The 18,660-nt window shown below is 42.7% G+C and overlaps 2 protein-coding genes across 8 annotated transcripts in view; one reads left to right on the plus strand and one right to left on the minus strand.

Moving 5' to 3' along the window:
• myo9aa (myosin IXAa) overlaps positions 1-11,859 on the minus strand; it is a 123,887-nt gene extending 112,028 nt beyond the window's left edge. For all 6 annotated transcript variants that reach the window (XM_017478025.3, XM_017478024.3, XM_017478023.3 and 3 more), the window contains exon 1: positions 11,448-11,859. The gene's annotated coding sequence lies outside the window, so the exon portion shown is untranslated. The remainder of the gene's footprint in view (positions 1-11,447) is intronic.
• A 279-nt stretch (positions 11,860-12,138) lies between these two features.
• Positions 12,139-15,916, plus strand: senp8 (SUMO peptidase family member, NEDD8 specific). Of its 2 annotated transcripts, XM_017477274.3 has the most exons (3): positions 12,139-12,289; positions 13,336-13,400; positions 13,888-15,916. In XM_017477274.3, the coding sequence occupies exon 3, from the start codon at positions 13,921-13,923 to the stop codon at positions 14,557-14,559; it is 639 nt and encodes a 212-aa protein (XP_017332763.1). In that variant the 5' UTR covers positions 12,139-12,289; positions 13,336-13,400; positions 13,888-13,920; the 3' UTR covers positions 14,560-15,916.
• Positions 15,917-18,660: the final 2,744 nt, after the last annotated feature.

Consider the following 18,660-nt stretch of genomic DNA (forward strand, 5'->3'; position numbering starts at 1 on the left):
TGATTCTTGCCACGGCGCTGTGTGTGTGGAGTTTTCATGTTCTCCCCGTGCTGCGGGGGTTTCCTCCGGATACTCCGGTTTCCTCCTCCAGTCCAAATACATGCACGGTAGGCTGACTGGCATGTCCAAGGTGTCCGTAGTATATGAAAAGGTGTGTGAATGTGTATGTGAGTGTGCCCTGCGATGGATTGGCACCCCATCCAGAGTGTACCCCGCCTTGTGCCCCATGCCTCCTAGGATAGGCACCAGGTTCCCCGCGACCCTGTAGGATGTACGGTACAGAAGATGGATGGATCCACTGACCGCACCCCAGATCTCCTCACCCAACATCAGTGCCTAACCTCACTAACACTCGTGTGGCTGAACGATCACAAATCTCCACAGCCACACAACAAAATCTAGCAGAAAGCCTTCCCAGAAGAGTGGAAGCTCTTACACATGAACCAGAACTGGCATTTTACACGACATACAAAGACAAAAAAGCAGAAACATGCATTTAGTTATGTTAAAGCTGATCATTAAACAGTCATGGATTTGACACTCGAGTGTGATATTAACTGCAGTGTGTCCTGACATCTTTCACCTTTAGCACATCATTTAAAAACACACTTCTTGAAGCACTCCTTTAACTGCAAAATAAATTCCAGGATTCTCCCGAGTACAGCTTTATTTCACGGACATGATTTAAAATGTTGTGTACCATCACATTTTGCCCACTATAAAGCCACAGAGCTTTCTATTCCTGAACTTTTCCACCGACGCATCAGATTCAGATCAAGTGGAAATTATTCATAGCTTGTTTTAGAGTTACTGAGGTTTGGATTCATCTAATCCCGGTCGATACTTAGTCAAACTGCAAGAACTCAATAACGTAACTTCCACTGCTGTAAGTAAACAAAACTTATAAAATAAAAAAATACAAATAAAATAAAAATTTTAAAAAACACTCAGTACTCGTGCTTTAAAAAAACCTACAAAAAGGGTAGGGTATTTTTTTCACCGTGTTTACTCCGGAGTGTTGCAAGCGATTTAAAATCATTCATCTGCTTTAAGCAGAAAACATGATGTGCTGTGAAATTTGACCCGTTTTTGTCATCACAGCACCACTAGAATGTGACAGCAGTGTTTTCCCGAAGCTGTGGGATGTCCCAGAGGCGGGCGGCGTGTCGGAGTGATGCTGAAGGGCAGATACGCTGCGCTGTGCCGCACTGCAGTCCTGCACCAGGGGCTCGGCTGACTTCCCTGCGCGTGCTCCAGCCTGGCAGCGATCCAGCCTCGGCGCGGCTTCAATCTCACGTCGCTTAATTAAAGAGGGCTGCAGGGCCACAGGCAGGCCTCCCACACACACACACACACACACACACACACACACACCCCACGTAAATAATCACAGTTCGGCGTCCTGAAGAAAGCTTAAAAGCAGCACACAGTCCCTACACGTTCCCTGCTATAAGGGGAAGGTGTCTGCGTCGTGCTAAATGCTGACAGGTGGGAGCGACAAATGTGTACGCAAACATTCCTCGGTCGAGATACAGTACGTTAGCAACTGTCAATCAGGAGCCTAGAAGAAAATAAATTTGCTGCCTACATGGTTTAACTCCAGAAATCTAACGTGGTACCACAGTGTTGACCTTTTCTCAACCTTAATGTTTTATCCAGATCATCCATGATGCACAAACTTTTACAAATAACCTTCACGTATGCTCGGTTTCAGAGACGACTGATTTAACAGAAAAAATTCTGGAAGAGTCTGGAAAGCACTAAACGATACAAGCCACCAAAGAAGAGTTCGAGTACACAAGAGGAAACAGAGAGAGCTCGCTGTATTAATGTCCTGTACATAGCATTCTCGTACAAGGGGGAAAAAAGCCTTCACAAAAAACAACATCACAGGGACAGATCTAGCGCTTTTACAGCCTCGTAAACACCGTGTCCAAGAGAGAGAGAGAGAGAGAAAGAGAGAGAGAGAGAGAGAGAGAGAGAGAGAGAGAGAGAGAAAGAGAGAGACACACATCCGGGACTTTTCACGAAGACAAGTCACGACAGACTGCTGAGAGAGAATGTGAGAACAGGCTGATGCACTGACGACTCAGCGTTATATTACACTAAATAGAGTCCAAGAAAAAGAAAAAAAAAAAAAGAAGAAGAGGGGAAAAAAACCCTTTGGGTGCTGGCGCTGGCCCTGAGCACAGACGCTGTTATTATTAGCACAAGGCCTGCCCTGCCCAGAGAGAGTGGTGGAGACGGGGCAGGATCAGCCAGCGCCCCTCTGCCCTGTTTTTGGCGGGAGATTTTTCTCCACCCGCTGTCTGGACAATGACCCTGACGTGAGCCAAACAAGGAAAGCTTCTCCACAACACGTATAACACAGAACACTCGATTAACAAAGTATATTTAGAGAAACCTGATTGTTTCGCAAAAGACAAACTGTACACTTGAACAGGAAATGAGGCAAATAAACAACCGAAGACGTCATATAATATTATAATACTCTTTCAGCTGGATCAGATATTAAGTCCTAATAACATACACACCAATCCAATCACCATGTCTAATCTTATCGGCAAAGAGAATCAGTCCAACCAATCAGGGGCCTCGTCCGGACGGCCAAAATCAGCTGATTAAACACGTGGAATCAGATGTGGGCCTGGTTTGGCTGGAACGAAAAATTGGGAAATCGCACCAAGCCTTGGTGAAAAAGACTGGACAGTAGTTTTGGAAATATAGCAAATATAGCTCTTCTGTTGTCCATTGAATAAAAGACCAATAATAATAATAATTATAATAATAAAAAAATCAACCAAAACTAAATGAAAACTAAACAATATATTGCCTCAAATAAATAAACAAAAAGCAGATGGGAATTTTCTTACATTCTTCTACACAGATCAGACAGAGAAAACAGTCAGCTCTAATAAAAAATTACTAAAACATCACACACCTATATTTTATATTTATATTTATATATATATATATATATATATATATATATATATATATATATATATATATATATATATATATATATATATATATATATATATATATATATATATAGAGAGAGAGAGAGAGAGAGAGAGAGAGCGAGAGAGAGAGAGCGAACATATGTATACATAAAAGCTAAATATTAATATCACTTAACAATGGACAGAAACGTGAATATAAACTGTTACACTAAAACTAAATGAATTTCTTTTTTTAAATGGCTAGAACTTGAGAAATCTAGCTGGCTAAATTTGGTCGAGATCATTTCTATTTTGTTCTGGTTACAGAGCTCGGGACAACACAGCCGAGTTTCTTCTTCGTGCATACGTTTTACTGGCTAGTTCCTTCCAACTAAGAACCATAACCAGGCAGAGAAGCAAATTAAAGCGTGAGACGAGTACGAGATAATACGTGGCTGGACCTTGTGATAAGTACAGTACGCCGTTTCCCTGTCACAACCACGGACGTTAAGACGGACCGCTACACCCGACAGTCCTGAGGGTGTAAAATGGACGAAAGACGGACACGAGCGACCAAACAAACGCACATCAAACGTCATCGTACGCCACATGCTGGATCACAGAGAGTGAGAAACCGAACATGGCCCCAGCACACAATCTGTTCTCCGATACGCTGTGATATTTGGTTTTAAAACGGCGTTTCGGGTGGTGCTTGCGCTCCCAAAATATAGGCTGTTCCATTCATGAAGCAGCATGCAAACAGCTGTCTTCTGAAGTCCCTTATTTTACCCACAACTTAAGGCAGCGTCGCGTGCATCCTTCTCGGAGAAGGCCAACCTGTAATTTTCCTTACTACAATCGTATCCCGTTAAAACGCTGAACACATCCTTAATGCTCACTATGGAGTTTCCCTTCAGTAGAGTAGTTGTTTAATATATACATTTTTAAAAAATGGTATAAAAGAATGTGATGAAGATCTGGACAATAATGTAAATAATGAAAACTTTCTAGAAATTTGTTTCTAGAGCGAAAACACAAAAACATCTGCTGTTTAACTCACAAGGTCAGGCCACGATGGTGTCTACAACATGGGCTCAAATCCAACAGAAATACAGAACGGTCATATCGTACATAATACACGCTTCGATATGAAAGGAGTTAAACGCTCCTTAGGGTTGGTATTTAGGTTCTTAGTCCATAAACGCTACCACCTGCTGAATGAAACAACACTCCAGTTGATCAGGAAAACAATGCCAGATGCAATGCCTGTGATGTCATTGTTCTTGCAACAATATTTATAAAACCCAGAACTGCTGACCACACGTGAAGTTAAAAAATATCACAGCACTCAGCAGCAAGTTCCCTGAATCCCCCCCTCGAGTGTGTTGTGAAACCGGTCGATGTCTGACTTCAATAAATAAAATGATTGGCTTGGCAGTTCAGAGGACATCTCCTGGTAATGGATGAAAAATCTGTATCAGAAACGTAGTGTACACACTCTTGAACGTTCGAAGACGTTGGAAATCCAGGTATCTCCAACTCACAAATCACAAGCTGATATGGAAAGTAGGCCTACTGCCACAGCCGGTGTTAAGGCTCTGGTGTTCAGTCGTACGCATAGCCTTTTCATTTGACATGTACGTGTACACAGGCTGTTGACGCATGCGTGTTACGACAACTTGCACTACCCCACCTGGCCTACAAGAGTCAGTACGGAGCAGTAAAGCAGGTCTTCTGGAGTCGTCTTCAGGATGACAACGAACAAGAATCACAACACAGAACGATGCTCGGGGGATCTCTCGCCACAATTAGCACCCGTGTACAAATCCTTATACTCTTTAAGCCTAGAATTATCCAAATGCAGGTACTTTCTAACCTGCACTCGATTCCGTCTCTTTCGTTTTTTCTTTGACTACCTTGAGAATCAACAGCCCTGGGTCACTGTTGCAAGCTTGTGGAAGAACTAAATAGTGCAAAAGAATTAAATGCTCATGTGCGACCTGATGATGAAATTTGCGTCACGCGTACTGTACGCTGTTCCTAGCGTACGCGTAAGGAGTGAGGCGTACTTTCTGCTTTACTGGTGTTGGCTATTGCACACCGATTAAATCACTTGTCCAGTGCAGCACCGCCCCCACCGTCATTTTGCCTTTTTATAGTAACAAACATTTAGTTCATTTACAGAACAGACGCTAGAATTAAAAACGGAACGCGTCTGCTCGATTCGGCATGAGCTGAATGAGTCAGAGTCGCAGCACAGATCAGCAGGAATCAGAGTTCATTTAGCATGTGACGAGAGTGAGGCGAGCTGACTGACAAGACTATGGCGGAAGATTTGGTTTCAAAAGTTCTATGTTTAATATAAGCGAGTTTGTCTTTGTACTGTTTTGTAGTTGTGTTTTTCATTTAAAAAAGAAAACAAAAACACACACACACCACCACAGATATAGCCAGGGCCGAGTCTACCTGCAGTTCTCGCCTGGTTTTCCACTGAACCCAAGCACGGTTGAGCTTGGCCAGTACTTGGATGGGAGACCTACTGGGGAAAACTAAGGCTCCTGCTGGAAGTGGTATTAGTGAGGCCAGCAAGAGGTGCTCACCCTGTGGTCTGTGTGTGGTCTAATGCCCCAGTGTAGTGATGGGGACTTTCAAATGAGAGGTTAAACCGAGGTCCTGACTCTCTGTGGTCATTAAAAGCCCAGGACACTTTACGCAAAAAAAAAAAAAAAAAAAAAAGAGTAGAGGTATAACCCTGGTGTCCTGGTGAAATTCCCCCATCTCCATCATGGCCCCTTAATAATCTCCATCTCTGTACTGGTTACATCACTCGCTCCTCTCCTCTCGCTGGTGTGCGAGATGCTACACAATAGTTCTACACAATGGTTCACTGTGGATGCTACACAATAGTGCTGGTTGAGGAGATTCCCCCTATATAAACTGCTTCGAGTGTCTAGAAAAGCGCTATATAAATGTAACTGTATTACAAATAACAATGAAACCACCATTCAAGCAATTGCCACCGCTAATTGAAAGCGAAAGATTACTGCGCACACACGGGCATTCATAAGCAAGAGGGAACCCCCCACCTCCCCACTGATACTGGTATTACTGGTGTCACATGCCGATTAACGGGTGGGAACATTCCCCTCACCGTCACATCTCTTCAAACATCTAAAGGCCTGACTTGTTATCTCTTGAGTCTCATGTCTGTAGACCCCACCCCACAATTTTTCAAATGTCTTAAAAAAATAAAATACCGACACGGTGAAACGATAACGTGGATTTTTCCCCAGACGCGAGGTTGAAAGTATAGTGCCTGAACCTCCAGAGGACGGCGCGCCAAGGAGAGGACGGGCCAGCTTATTTCAGGCACCTGTGCTCATTCTTTCCAACAGAAGGAGGTCACTCGAGTCCAGATTTCCTGGTTATGATCTTGTATTTTTAGTCTGAGGACCTAAATGAACGGCACACCTTCATTAGGGCACCTAGATTGAAAAAAAAAAAAACGGTGATGTATTCACGTCTTACACAGACGACAACAAATCATCGCAGAGACTAATTACCAGCAACAAGGCATTACTTCAGTACACGAGTTCCGCTAATTACGCTTAAGTGAAAATTAAAAAGACGTCAAAAGATTACAACATTTCTTACCAGATCTCATGGAGCTCATACTTTCACACTGGGCCTCATTCAGAAGTCGAAAAACGATGTCCTAGGTTGTCTTAGGAGGTTCTTTCCCACTTGGTAATTTATGTTCCAGTGGCATTCATCACGATGTGCACGTGAGGACGAAGAAAATGTACAAAAAAAATAAAATAAATAAAATTATGAATCTCTCAAATGTTTAGTCCGTTTTTGTCTACAAAGACATTTACACCAAAACTTCACTGAAAGACCCATTAAAAGGCCCATTAAACATCAACCAACATCTAGTCTCCTAGACTAGCAGCTAAAAAGCAGGACGAACATCTTCCCAAACGACACGTCCCTGGAGAATAAAACAGACATCAGGGCAGACGGTCGTCTGAGGCGAAGGCGGATGAAAAAAAAGGGCACTAATGGCTTTACCAGGCCTCGTCTCTAATTGACGATACAATCCGAGGGAACTATGAGGAACGGAGCACATAAAAAAAACAAAAACCCAAAACTACCCGAGTGAGCTGCCTTCAAAGACTGTGGTGTTAAATTAAAGCGTGAAGGTGCTACACGTTAACAAGTCCGAGCCAGAGCAGAACAATGCGTGTCAAAAAGGACCTTACTCATTCACAAAACTTTTCCCAAACGTTTCAAACAAAAGCACGGCCTTCTGAAAGTCGTAAGGAAAGCTCGTTTGCATATAAAGACTCGTCTTTAAGACCGGATACGTGAAATTCTCACCTGTGTGTGCAAACGTAGGCTACCTGCCATCTCCAACTGGAAACGGAAACATTTCCCTGGAATGATCTCGAACGATGGACTGGAACGTGCGTACAATGTCACGCTGGGGAATGATTACAAGAATCGACGGCAAAAAAAAGTTTCCACTGACTCTTATAGTAAATTATGAGATCTCAATTGTCCAGAATATAGGAGAAGCTCCCCAAAAAACCCCCAGAAAGTTAACCAACAGTAATCCCGAATTGTTTGGTTTGTAAAAACATTTCTGAGCTTCAAGTCAAAATAGCAGCGTATTTCTAAGGAAATCCTTTTGAGCAGTAACTCCATGTCACTAATATTATCTTTATATAAGGAAAAAAAACAAAAACCTCCTACAAGGCACATTATTAGACTTAATACAAAATATGACTCATGTATCAATCACTGTTTCCAGTTAAAGGCTCAGTGTTCATCTCGCCTCAGCACATTTTAGCTACAAGCTCTACAAGGTCACATTCAGTTTTCAGATACAGAAGTCTCTCATCCTTCACTCCCTGGGTGAGGATTATAACGATAAAACTACAGAGCGAAGGTCTAGTTAACCAGACACGTGCAGTAAACCGACCGATTTAGACCTACAGTACTAGAGACACGGGGGAAACGCCTGAATCTGAGCTCTTCATCCCATTCCAACCAAGCTCCTTCTCTTTTTAGTAAACATAAATATTTAGTCTACGGCCACTTGCACTCGTACAAAACAAAAGAGCGAAAGAACATTCCGGAAAGGACGCTTTTTAAAGTTTGGGCCAAAACCACATATTACTTCACTAAACATCCGTCAAATCTGCGTCGTTGTTATTATAGGATTCTGACTGACGCTGGCTACTGTGTGTTAAACATTATATCAAAATAACACGCGTCCTCAACAGCCTTCATTTTATTTTAGTGTTTAAAAGGTTATACATGACTTTTTTTTAAAAATAGAGAATTCAGCCATTATAAAAATGTTACAGCACTGTGGAAACTAGCTTGCATTATGGATGTGGATTTTAAGGCACTCTAGGTTGAAAAGTTAGACATCATTAAAATTGATAAATAAGTAAATAATTAAAATCACCACAAAAGGTTCCTCTACAGATATTTAGTGAGGCAGTAATCTGGTCTACGTGAATATTTAATGGTTATTTTATACTTTTTATATCCCCTAAAAACGCTTCACTTTCAGACGGTGTGAATCCTAACCCTCTTACGTTGACGCTCGGTGTTCATTAGAAACCGATTGTTATTTAGACTCCTGTAGATACAACAGCACTTCAGTTCTTCGTGTTAAAAACTGGATGTAAACGTCGCGAATTTGACGCCGACCTCCCTCGATTCTGGTGTTGCCCTTATATGGGTCATCATCTGGCCCAGTTAAACCTCCATTAGGTGAGAATAAATCAAGCGTACAGAGACGAGCTTTGAGATAAATCAGGAGATCTGAGCGAAGGAGATGCAGCCATGATGAATGAAAAACTCAATTCGAGCCCTGTTAGTGATTCACTACTTGCATACGTCCTCGTTCTAGATAAACACAAGACTAGACAAGTGCAAGCGCTGTTAATAATAAGTGTCTATCAGGATGCACATGGCGCATTTCGTAGTTGCTCGGGTGTCAGATATCCGGACGGGGCAGTTGTCCTCTGCTTGCCCTCCGAGTCCGCCCAAACAGCTGAGGCAGACCCTGAGCATTCCTCTGGACGCGGTCTGATCACCTGTGCCTGTGGAGCAAGACTGGCACAGGACAGGTGCTTCCTTTTTTCCCCTATCGGGAAAATAAATTCAACTCTGCTTCATCCCTACGCATACGAGATGTGTGTGAAACGGGGCGAAGCCTCGTGCTCAAACAAACAGGAGCTACATAGCAAATTAACCAACAGTGATATGATCAGTAAGCACAAATGTCTAGTGCAGTACGATATACAGGACAACGTACCAAACATACAGAACTCTACACTAAAACTAAGATTTAACACACACAGTTATAGGAGTATAATCAATAACGAGCCACACCCGAAAGTGTTTTATTCCTCTTACCCAGTAACTATTTTTCCAACAGTAACAATTTCTCATTTATTAAACGGTATTACAGTAATTCAAACAACCACACTTTGACAACCACGGTGAGCTGAAAAGCATCAGCATGTCGAACCTTGAGCCATTTGAGCTACAACAGCATGAAAACCAAATTAGTTTCCAGGTTTATTTCTGGGTTCGTTCCTCTTATACTACAGCAATTTGCCAGTGACTACGTTCTTTTTCATTAAAGAAGGAAAAAGTCATCATTTTTAATCCGTTCATAGACACGTAGTCTACAACTTGGACATCGGAGACTCTGATTGGATTAGGATTACAGTACACTACGCCGGCACTGCTGTCAGAGCTGCTGAAATAGACAACTAACCAACAGCGCTGTACAAATCATAAAGGGTTGATGAGCCTGGATTACCGAGCACACTCGCTGAGAAAATGATGTAATGATCAACCATACACACACACACACACACACACACACACACACACACACACACACACACACGGCATGAAAGTTCACCTTCACAGCATGAATGCGTGCTGGAACAGAAAGCCTCCATTTGTCCCTGTCAAGCAGTCGTGTCCCAAATATGGTAAAAAAAAAAAATGTTTAAAAAGCTGCCCTAGATATCTGGGATTAAAACAGAACACAAGGCATTTAGAGGAACAGGAGTTTTATATCTAATGAACAGAGCTCAACTGTTTTCACTGATACTTTAAAAATCACTTTAACTGCATACATCATCATCATCATCATCTCCATCTGCCTGATCCTGCATCGTCATGGGTGAACTCGCGTCTCTTTTGGGTGTGGTCTGCTCAACGTTTCTGTGGTAGTAGCTGCATATAGCCGACTAGTTAAAACACACATCAAAGGGATGAGATGAAGTCACGCTTACAAGTTTTTCCTCCATTTTTTAACTAATTACATGCAGGAACTAAGGAGATGGGAACTGAAGAGTCATTGGAGGATCGGCGGTCTGAGGAGTCTTTCCAGCAAGCAAAACGTTTGGATTTGTTACTTTGTGGCTTGGCAGAATTGAGGAAAAGTGGAGTGGAGTACAGTGGAGGCAGACAACCGGAGACAGGTGCGAGTAGGGTCAATAAGCCGGGCGCTACTCAGGGGCGTGGCCATGCAGGTGGCACAGGGTGGCAGCCACAAATCTGACTCTCTAGGAAGGACGTTAAAGTCCCTGTGAAGTTCCTTGAAACCCGCAGCGTCATTCCATGTGCCGACACTGAAACAGGAAGTCAGGGCAGGACGTATAGTGGCTCCTCCCACTTTTTAAACAGCCAATAGTGTTTAGCATACCTCACAGCCTGGGGCAGTCAGTATCATGGATTTTTATCAACGTCGGGGGAGGGACACTTCAGATATCAGAGAGCGTTTGATTGGACAGAAAATCAAGTGCAGAATGATGTCATCAAAATTGGTTGTTTTTTTTTTTAGCTCTTAGATAACCATAAAGCAAACATTCATACTGAAAGCCAGCCACAATTTTGATTTGATAGGGACTTTAAAAAGTATTCTTCCTGAAATTCATACAGATTTAAATGAACCATATCCATCACACTCATTTCTGATTTATATCAGAGTGTTAAATGTTAAAACTCCTCAGCGTTAGGAAGCCGATACAGTAATGTCCTGTCAGGATATGGTTATTCATTTTAAACCTGTACTAATTAAATCTGCTCATTTAAGCTTATCTGATATATAATTAGGTGATGCCAGGTCTTTGCCCACCCTGGCCACCCCAATGTTCTTATACCATTAAGCAGAGCAGCACGTCCACATTTCACAACACAGTACAGACTAGTTACATCCTTTATACTACAGCACGCTAATAAACAAACAAACAAACAAATAATAATAATAATAATAATAATAATACTGAAATGAGTATGGGAAAGCAGAATTATAAGCGCCCCAGAGATGAATGAGAAAGCTGAACAGCGTCACGACAGAGAGCCCTAGCGACTACTGAGGGGGAAATTAATGAACTTCTTTCCAGTCAAACGGACGAGAGAAAGTCTTTTTTTTTCAACGCTAATTAAAAACCAAGCACTCACCTTTTCGAAGTGAACAATAAAAGAAAAGGAATGAAAATCCCTGTTTTTATTCCGCGGTGCAGTAGTTAACGTCCTCCTCGGTGAGCTGAGAGTGAGATCAGCAGCGCTCGCGACTCCCCAGTTTAAATATCCCAACGGATTTTTTTTTTCTTTCCTCTCACAAATTTTCCCTCGCGCGAACTTCCAACTGACAAAACGGCCCATGACACAGAACCATTTTTAATTCACCGCAAAACCCCATTATCACGTCTTCGTCTTGTCACTTAACATATTAACATGACAAGCTTCTTTCCTTTCTCTCCTGCGTCTCCTTTTTTTTTTTTCTTCCTCCGCGGACTAATCACTGCTGCTCCTCATCTTTAGCGTAGTCGCGCTCGGTGAGCGTTGCGCGTGCCCGCCGCTTAAACGCCTTTTTTTTTCTCTCGTTTCCCACCCACATTCCTACTAACCCAGCCTCCTGTACCGGGGTTGGCTGAGCTTTCGTAATCGCAAGCAAGTCCACGCTTACGATTGGTTACTTTCAGATGTACAGCGAATCATAGAGAGGGAGAGGCGGGATTTTTCTAATACAGGTAGAGAGGGAAAAAAAACACAGAAGGCGGGTGCTATGGAAAGTGCCTGAAGATGATTGGTTGTCAGGAAAACGTCATAATATTAAAACCAGCGAATCATTGTAGTCATCATTACGGGGCGTGAGGTAAAACTGTTCTGTCCTGCAGTTACTGTCGTAAAAACAGGATTTGTTTTACGACAGTTATTTCTTCTGGTCGTTTCCGTCTGGTGCATTGGTAGTAAAGATTGCTGCTATGACACTACGGTTTGGTGAATGTTTCGTCTATAAGGTAAAATGTTTTGAATATATTTTATGCGAAATAAAGCCCTTAAAAAATAAGCTTAGTTGCATTACTAACTAAAGCTTCCTTGCTAGCAACGTATTGCAGAGGAAGAGATCTGTTAAGGAGGGAGCTTGTCGGCTATTTAATTAAAATATATATATATATATATATATATATATATATATATATATATATATATATATATATATATATATATATATATATTCTAGCTTTTGATTTATTAAATCACTGCTATGCAATAGCAGATATGTGGTAACTAAGCACTGCAATAAGCTTAAAAATCTTTGCCAGCTGTATGCAGAGTTTCTAGTCTGGAAAAGGGCAGACTTCATACTGGAATAAAGTTGGTTTGACGTTGGACGTTCATATTCGCAGATATGCGGAAATTAAGGGACCGTCTCTAAAGTTACATACGACATTGTTAAACACGATTCTAACTTCAATAGCATTTGAAGGGAATGACTTACAGTCATATAACCAACTGGAAAGTGTTCATGTAGGTGTCAGCTATAATGCACATCTCTTCGATTTTTGTTATTTAACAAAATAAACTATTAAATCATATATAAATATTGCCATGTATTTTATTACTGCATGGGCCCATACACAAAATATACCATTATTTAAAGCTCAATAGCATTTGAAGGGAATGACGTACAGTCACACAACCAACTGGAAAGTGTTCATCTAGGTGTCAGATATGATGCACACCTTTTAGATTTTTGACCCCTAGATGAACACTTTCCAGTTGGTTGTGTGACTGTACGTCATTCCCTTCAAATGCTATTGAAGTTAGAATCGTGTTTAACAATGTCGTATGTAACTTTAGAGACGGTCCCTTAATTTCCGCATATCCGCGGATATCCGACGCCAAACCAACTTTATTCCAGTAGACTTCATGTGACACAATGCAGTGTAATCTGGATCTTTTATTAATACACTTCAATACAATACAATACTACCATAGAGATGAGTTATTGAGGTTAAATGGCTCTCTGATCTTGTGTTGGTGTTCATTCATTCATCTTCAGTGAGTGCTCGATCCTGGTCGGGTCACGGTGGATCCGGAGTCTATCCTGGGATCACTGGGTTCCAGGTGGGAATACAGCCTGGATAGGATACCAGGGCACCATGCATACACTCACACTCATTCACATCTATGGGTAATTTAGAGTGACTATTTTACCCAAAATAATCCCACACCGATATGAGACAACCTGTGAAACTCCACGTAGAAAGGAACCCGAGCTCAAACCGGGGGACCTTAGAGCCGTGAGATGGCAATGCTCCACCATACACCACCGTTCTGTCCCAATGTGTTTTGTCCAAGTCATATTCTCACTTTTAGATTTTAGCACTGGAGAACATTGAGTATTCATTGTTCTTTCCTGCAGTATCTATGTTTGAGACAGATTGCTGGATGTACTGTACACACTTGCGCTGAGAGCTTGCAACTTGCATCATGTACAGGTCTACAGGAACCTTTAAATGCCAAACGATACGATGTAATGCACAGTGGTGAGCCTTAGCCTTCTGGTCACTGATGCCAAACCTCATATTCTCTTTCTCATATTGTTTTCCAGTAACACTGCCTTCCCGGTGTCACGTCCTCAGAGATGGACCCGGTTGTTCTGAGTTATCAGGACAGCTTGCTGAGGCGCTCGGACGTTTCCCTGCTGGAAGGCCCCCACTGGCTCAATGACCAGGTAATCGGCTTTGCCTTTGAGTACTTCGCTGTGGAGCGCTTTAAGAGCCTGGGTGACGCCGTGTGCTTCATCAGTCCTGAGGTCACCCAGTTCATCAAATGTGCATCATGCCAGGAGGAGCTGGCTGTCTTCTTAGAGCCACTGAGGCTAGAGTCGCGTCGCTGGGTCTTTCTAGCAGTCAACGATAACTCCAACCAGGCGGCCGGCGGCTCACACTGGAGCCTGCTGCTTTACCAGCGCCACTCTGGTCATTTCTCCCACTACGACTCGCAGAGCGGAGGCAATGCCAAGCACGCCCGGCGCATCGTCGCAAAGCTCCAGGCTTTCCTGGGCGCTGGGACTGAAGTTCCCTTCGTAGAAGAGCCGTGTCCCTCTCAGCAGAACAGCTACGACTGCGGCATGTACGTCATCTGTAACGCTGAGGCGCTGTGCGAAAGCGCTCGAGTCGGAGGCTGCGCTCGTCTTCCCACGAACACCATCACGCCACCTTACATCACCAAGAAGCGGACAGAATGGCACTCGCTGATTCGAAGACTCGCAAAGGACTAGAATGAGACACAATGTCTGACATGTTGCTAATAAATAAAGTCAGTACTTACAGCAATCATAATTCAGCTCAGTAGTTGGGGATTTAATCAGCATGTGTTACTAATTAGATGAAACTCAATGACGCATGTGCTCAAGTACGCGAATTCTCTGACCGTTTATCAGGGTTGACTGTATTATCGTTGTGTAAGGAATAATACACTTTGAGTTGTGTTGTTATTGGAAAATAATCGACTTTGAGATGGGGACAGTAACTCCGCGTCGCATCGGGCCGCGTCACACCACCCCGTGTGATTATTTTCCCACAACACCACATTACGGGGTGTTTTCTTCCTCTTATACCACTGCAATTTGCCAACAGTTTAAAGTTGTTATTAAGTAAAGAACGACACGTCATCCTTTTTCTTTTCTTTTTTTTTAAATTTAATTGTTTATTTTTTAATCTGATTTGAAACACATGTGGAACATCTGTGAAACAAGTTCCTGCCATCACTTACATATTAGCAGCTTATACCATATACAGCGAGGTTGAATTCTCCAATCAGAAGGTGTTGATTCGTTTTCTAAAACAGCAGCTCTGACAGTAGTTCCGTCTGTAACATAAAGGACAAGTTTATAATATTCACTCCCTCCAGGATTTAGCGGCTTTGCGATCACAGAAATGACATCATCACGACACGCTTTCAGCCAAAAATGCTTGAATTTTCCTGCCGGGTTTTTTTTTTTTCCCCAAAAACAAAGAGTATTTTGTGCTTTTTTTTTTTTTGTCTTTCACAGTGATATTTGTTGGTAAATGAGACCTTTTCTCATATTCGACACACGTGAATCGAAGAGGGCTTTGGTTGAATGCACGTCGTGATGACGTCACGTGACTCGTCTCGGCCCAAACCTGCGGTAATTTTGAAAAACTGCAAGCTCCCCCGAATATTGCGGCGTTTCCTTTCATTTCGCCCTCGTTTCTGCGATCGCGAAATCGGGAAATCCTTGCGGGACTGATCGGGGTGGTAACGTACATTACCAAAGCTACAACCGGTCACGCCCTCATCGGCTTCTCACCAGGTTCTTCAAACGTTCATAGAGGGGTTCTGCTAGGAACTCTTCCTCATAGGGAAACCCTCTTTTGTTATTATTTATTCTTTTCTACCACTGGTGGAAATACATCGTAGGCTGCACATGTGACGTTTGTTTACTGACAAACACACGTTAGCTTTACAGTTTAGACCAACGGGACACGACGGTGCTAATGTTTGTTAAACAATCCACAATAACGCTGAATGCAGGAGACGAATGTGACGAGACTTGTTTACGAGACTTTTCGCTCAGGGTTATTTTAAGCTGAAAATAAATGAGAAAGAATGTGGACCGTGTCGATTTACTGTTTAAGAAGAAAGTATTCCCTGTGCTTGTTTCTTTACAGAGGGGGAAAACTGTTCTCATTTTTAAAGCGGTTCCCTGCTGTAATTACACGTGTGTGTGTGTGCGTGTGTGTTGTGGATGTTGTCTGAGCACGAGTGTGTTCATGTTCAGAACAGACACGACACTTTCTGACCTCACTCCAGCCGATGCATGACGTTTGGACCTTCTCATGATTTTTATTTGAATGAGGTGAAGGATCTGCTGATTGAGCTCATCCAATAAAGCATCTTTTGCATGTAGAGAAAGATTTGTGTACTTCTGGAGTTACATATGAAGTTACTTTCCTGTCTAACGGCAATCGTATCTGAATGAGATTCTACATGTTTTTTGGTTTTTTTTTAAATGAATTATTATTCAGATACTCTGTTTACACTTCACGCTCTCACTTTATGGGAAATCTGGTTTGTATCTGCGGATCTATAAAGACATCCACTTTGGTTACGGCTCTTGAACTGTTCCAGTTGAGACGGTACAGAAACTGTGCTGTCTGCAGATCCTTTGTACAATTTCAATTTGTCTGGAATGACATTTTTTAAAAAGATATTTGTGTTCACGTACACATTGGTTAGACTTTGAAAATGTTTTAAAAAGCTTTCCTCCTCACAGCAAACACCTACCTAGGTGTGGGTTTAAGATTCATCTCAGGAAGAGAAGGAGATGAAGGAGGAGGAGAAAAATGAGATGCAGAAGAAGGAGGAGAAGAGAATGGAGAAGACGAAGAAGAGAATGGAGATGAAGAAAAAAAGAGATGGAGGAGAAGGAGATCAAGGAGAAGAGAATGAAGAAGGAGGGGATCGAGGATGAAGAAGGAGAAGAGAATGGAGATGGAGGAGGAGAAGGAGATGAAGGACAAGAGAATGAAGAAGGAGATGAAGGAGGAGAGAATGAAACGGGGAGAGGAGAATGTAGGAGGAGATCGAGGAGAAGAGAATGGAGATGAACGAGGAGGAGAAGGAGATGAAGGAGAAGAGAATGAAGAAGGAGGAGATCGAGGATGAAGAAGGAGAAGAGAATGGAGATGGAGGAGGAGAAGGAGATGAAGGGCAAGAGAATGAAGAAGGAGATGAAGGAGGAGAGAATGAAACGGGGAGAGGAGAATGTAGGAGGAGATGAAGGAGAAGAGAATGGAGATGAACGAGGAGGAGAAGGAGATGAAGGAGAAGAGAATGAAGCAGGGGGAGAGGAGAATGGAGAAGGAGATGAAGGACGAGTAGATGATGAAGAAGGAACAGATGAAAGAGAAGGAGATGGAGGAGATGAGACTGAAGAAGGAGATTAAGGAGAAGGACATGAAGAAGGAGGAAAAGGAGAATGAGATGAAGAAGGAGGAAATGATGATGAAGTTGTTGTTGTTGTTGTTGTTGTTGTTCCCTGGTGGACTAGAGGCTAGCATGCTCTTACTACCACTTACTCGCACAACTGGAAGGTTGTGCTCTCAGTCCCAAGCCCGGACAACTGGGAGGGTTGTGTCAGGAAGAGCTTCCTGTGTAAAACTTCAGAATCCTAATATGCTTACAGGTGATCAGCTGTGGTGACCCTGAAGGGGAGCAGCCGAAAGTGGAAAATAAACAAATACAACAACAATAATAATAATAATAATAATAATAATAATAATAATAATAATAGTTTAATGTACATAGTGGCTTTCCCATACTTGCTTTGCATAAAAAAGTGATGGCGTTGGGAGAAGGGGTAGGTTTTCAGCTGAGATTTGAAACAGGGTAGAGAAGCACAGTCACAGAGATGTGGGATGGAATTCCAGAGAATGGCGGCCATGACACCGAACCATCTGCCACCCATAGACTATGGGCCATAGTGGCCAGACTCATCTTACGTACCACCAGCAGACCAGTACCAGAGGACTTTAATGTGCGAGCTGGGGTGAAAGAGTGCAGAATCGGAAGGAGAGAGGGGTAGGGGCGCGTCCGTTTAGTGTATGTGAGGACCCTGGCAGCTGAGTTTGGAACAAGTTGCAGTTTATTCATGTTTTTTTCCCCCCAGATATACCAATGTACATGGAGCTACAGTAATCTAGATGTGAGGTAATGAAAGCATGGACCAGGGTTTCAGCATCTTTCTGACTGAGAGTCGGGCTAAATTACAGAGCTGAAGAAAAGCTCTTTTAGTTAGTGACCTAATATGGGGTTCAAAGGAAAGGATGGAGTCAAAAATAACACAGAGGTTGGGAACACTGGCTGAGGATTTAACAGTGATGTCATCAATTCCCGTGGAGAGTTCAGGAACTTAGTAAGAAGCGCCTTGGTACTAATACGTAAGATCTCCATTTTACCGGGATTTAATTTAGCGTCCAGCCGTGTTTTTGTGATGTAGGGGAAGAGCTGTGGTGGACCTAGTTCTGCTGTAAAGCTACGCGTCATCTTCAGAACAGTGCAGATTAAAACCATGGCGCACTTGGATACAACATCTGCGATGCTTCCTGGGGTCATCGGGTGTTTCGTGTCTTTCAGGATCAGACACTTACATTTACAGATGGATTTTTACACCCTTATCGCTTTACTTACATTTATCTCAAGGGTTCAGCAGTGGCAGCCTGGGATTTGAACTCACGACCGATCAGTAGTCCTAACATCTTAACCACTGAGCTTCCACTTTCCTCCCAGACCCTTTCACCCAGTTCAACCCAGCCTGCTGTGATCAGACTGTGGCTTGTGTCCAAGTAGCTTATTT

This window comes from Ictalurus punctatus, chromosome 10, assembly GCF_001660625.3.
Source record: "Ictalurus punctatus breed USDA103 chromosome 10, Coco_2.0, whole genome shotgun sequence".
In the NCBI taxonomy this organism is placed as follows: Eukaryota; Metazoa; Chordata; class Actinopteri; order Siluriformes; family Ictaluridae; genus Ictalurus; species Ictalurus punctatus.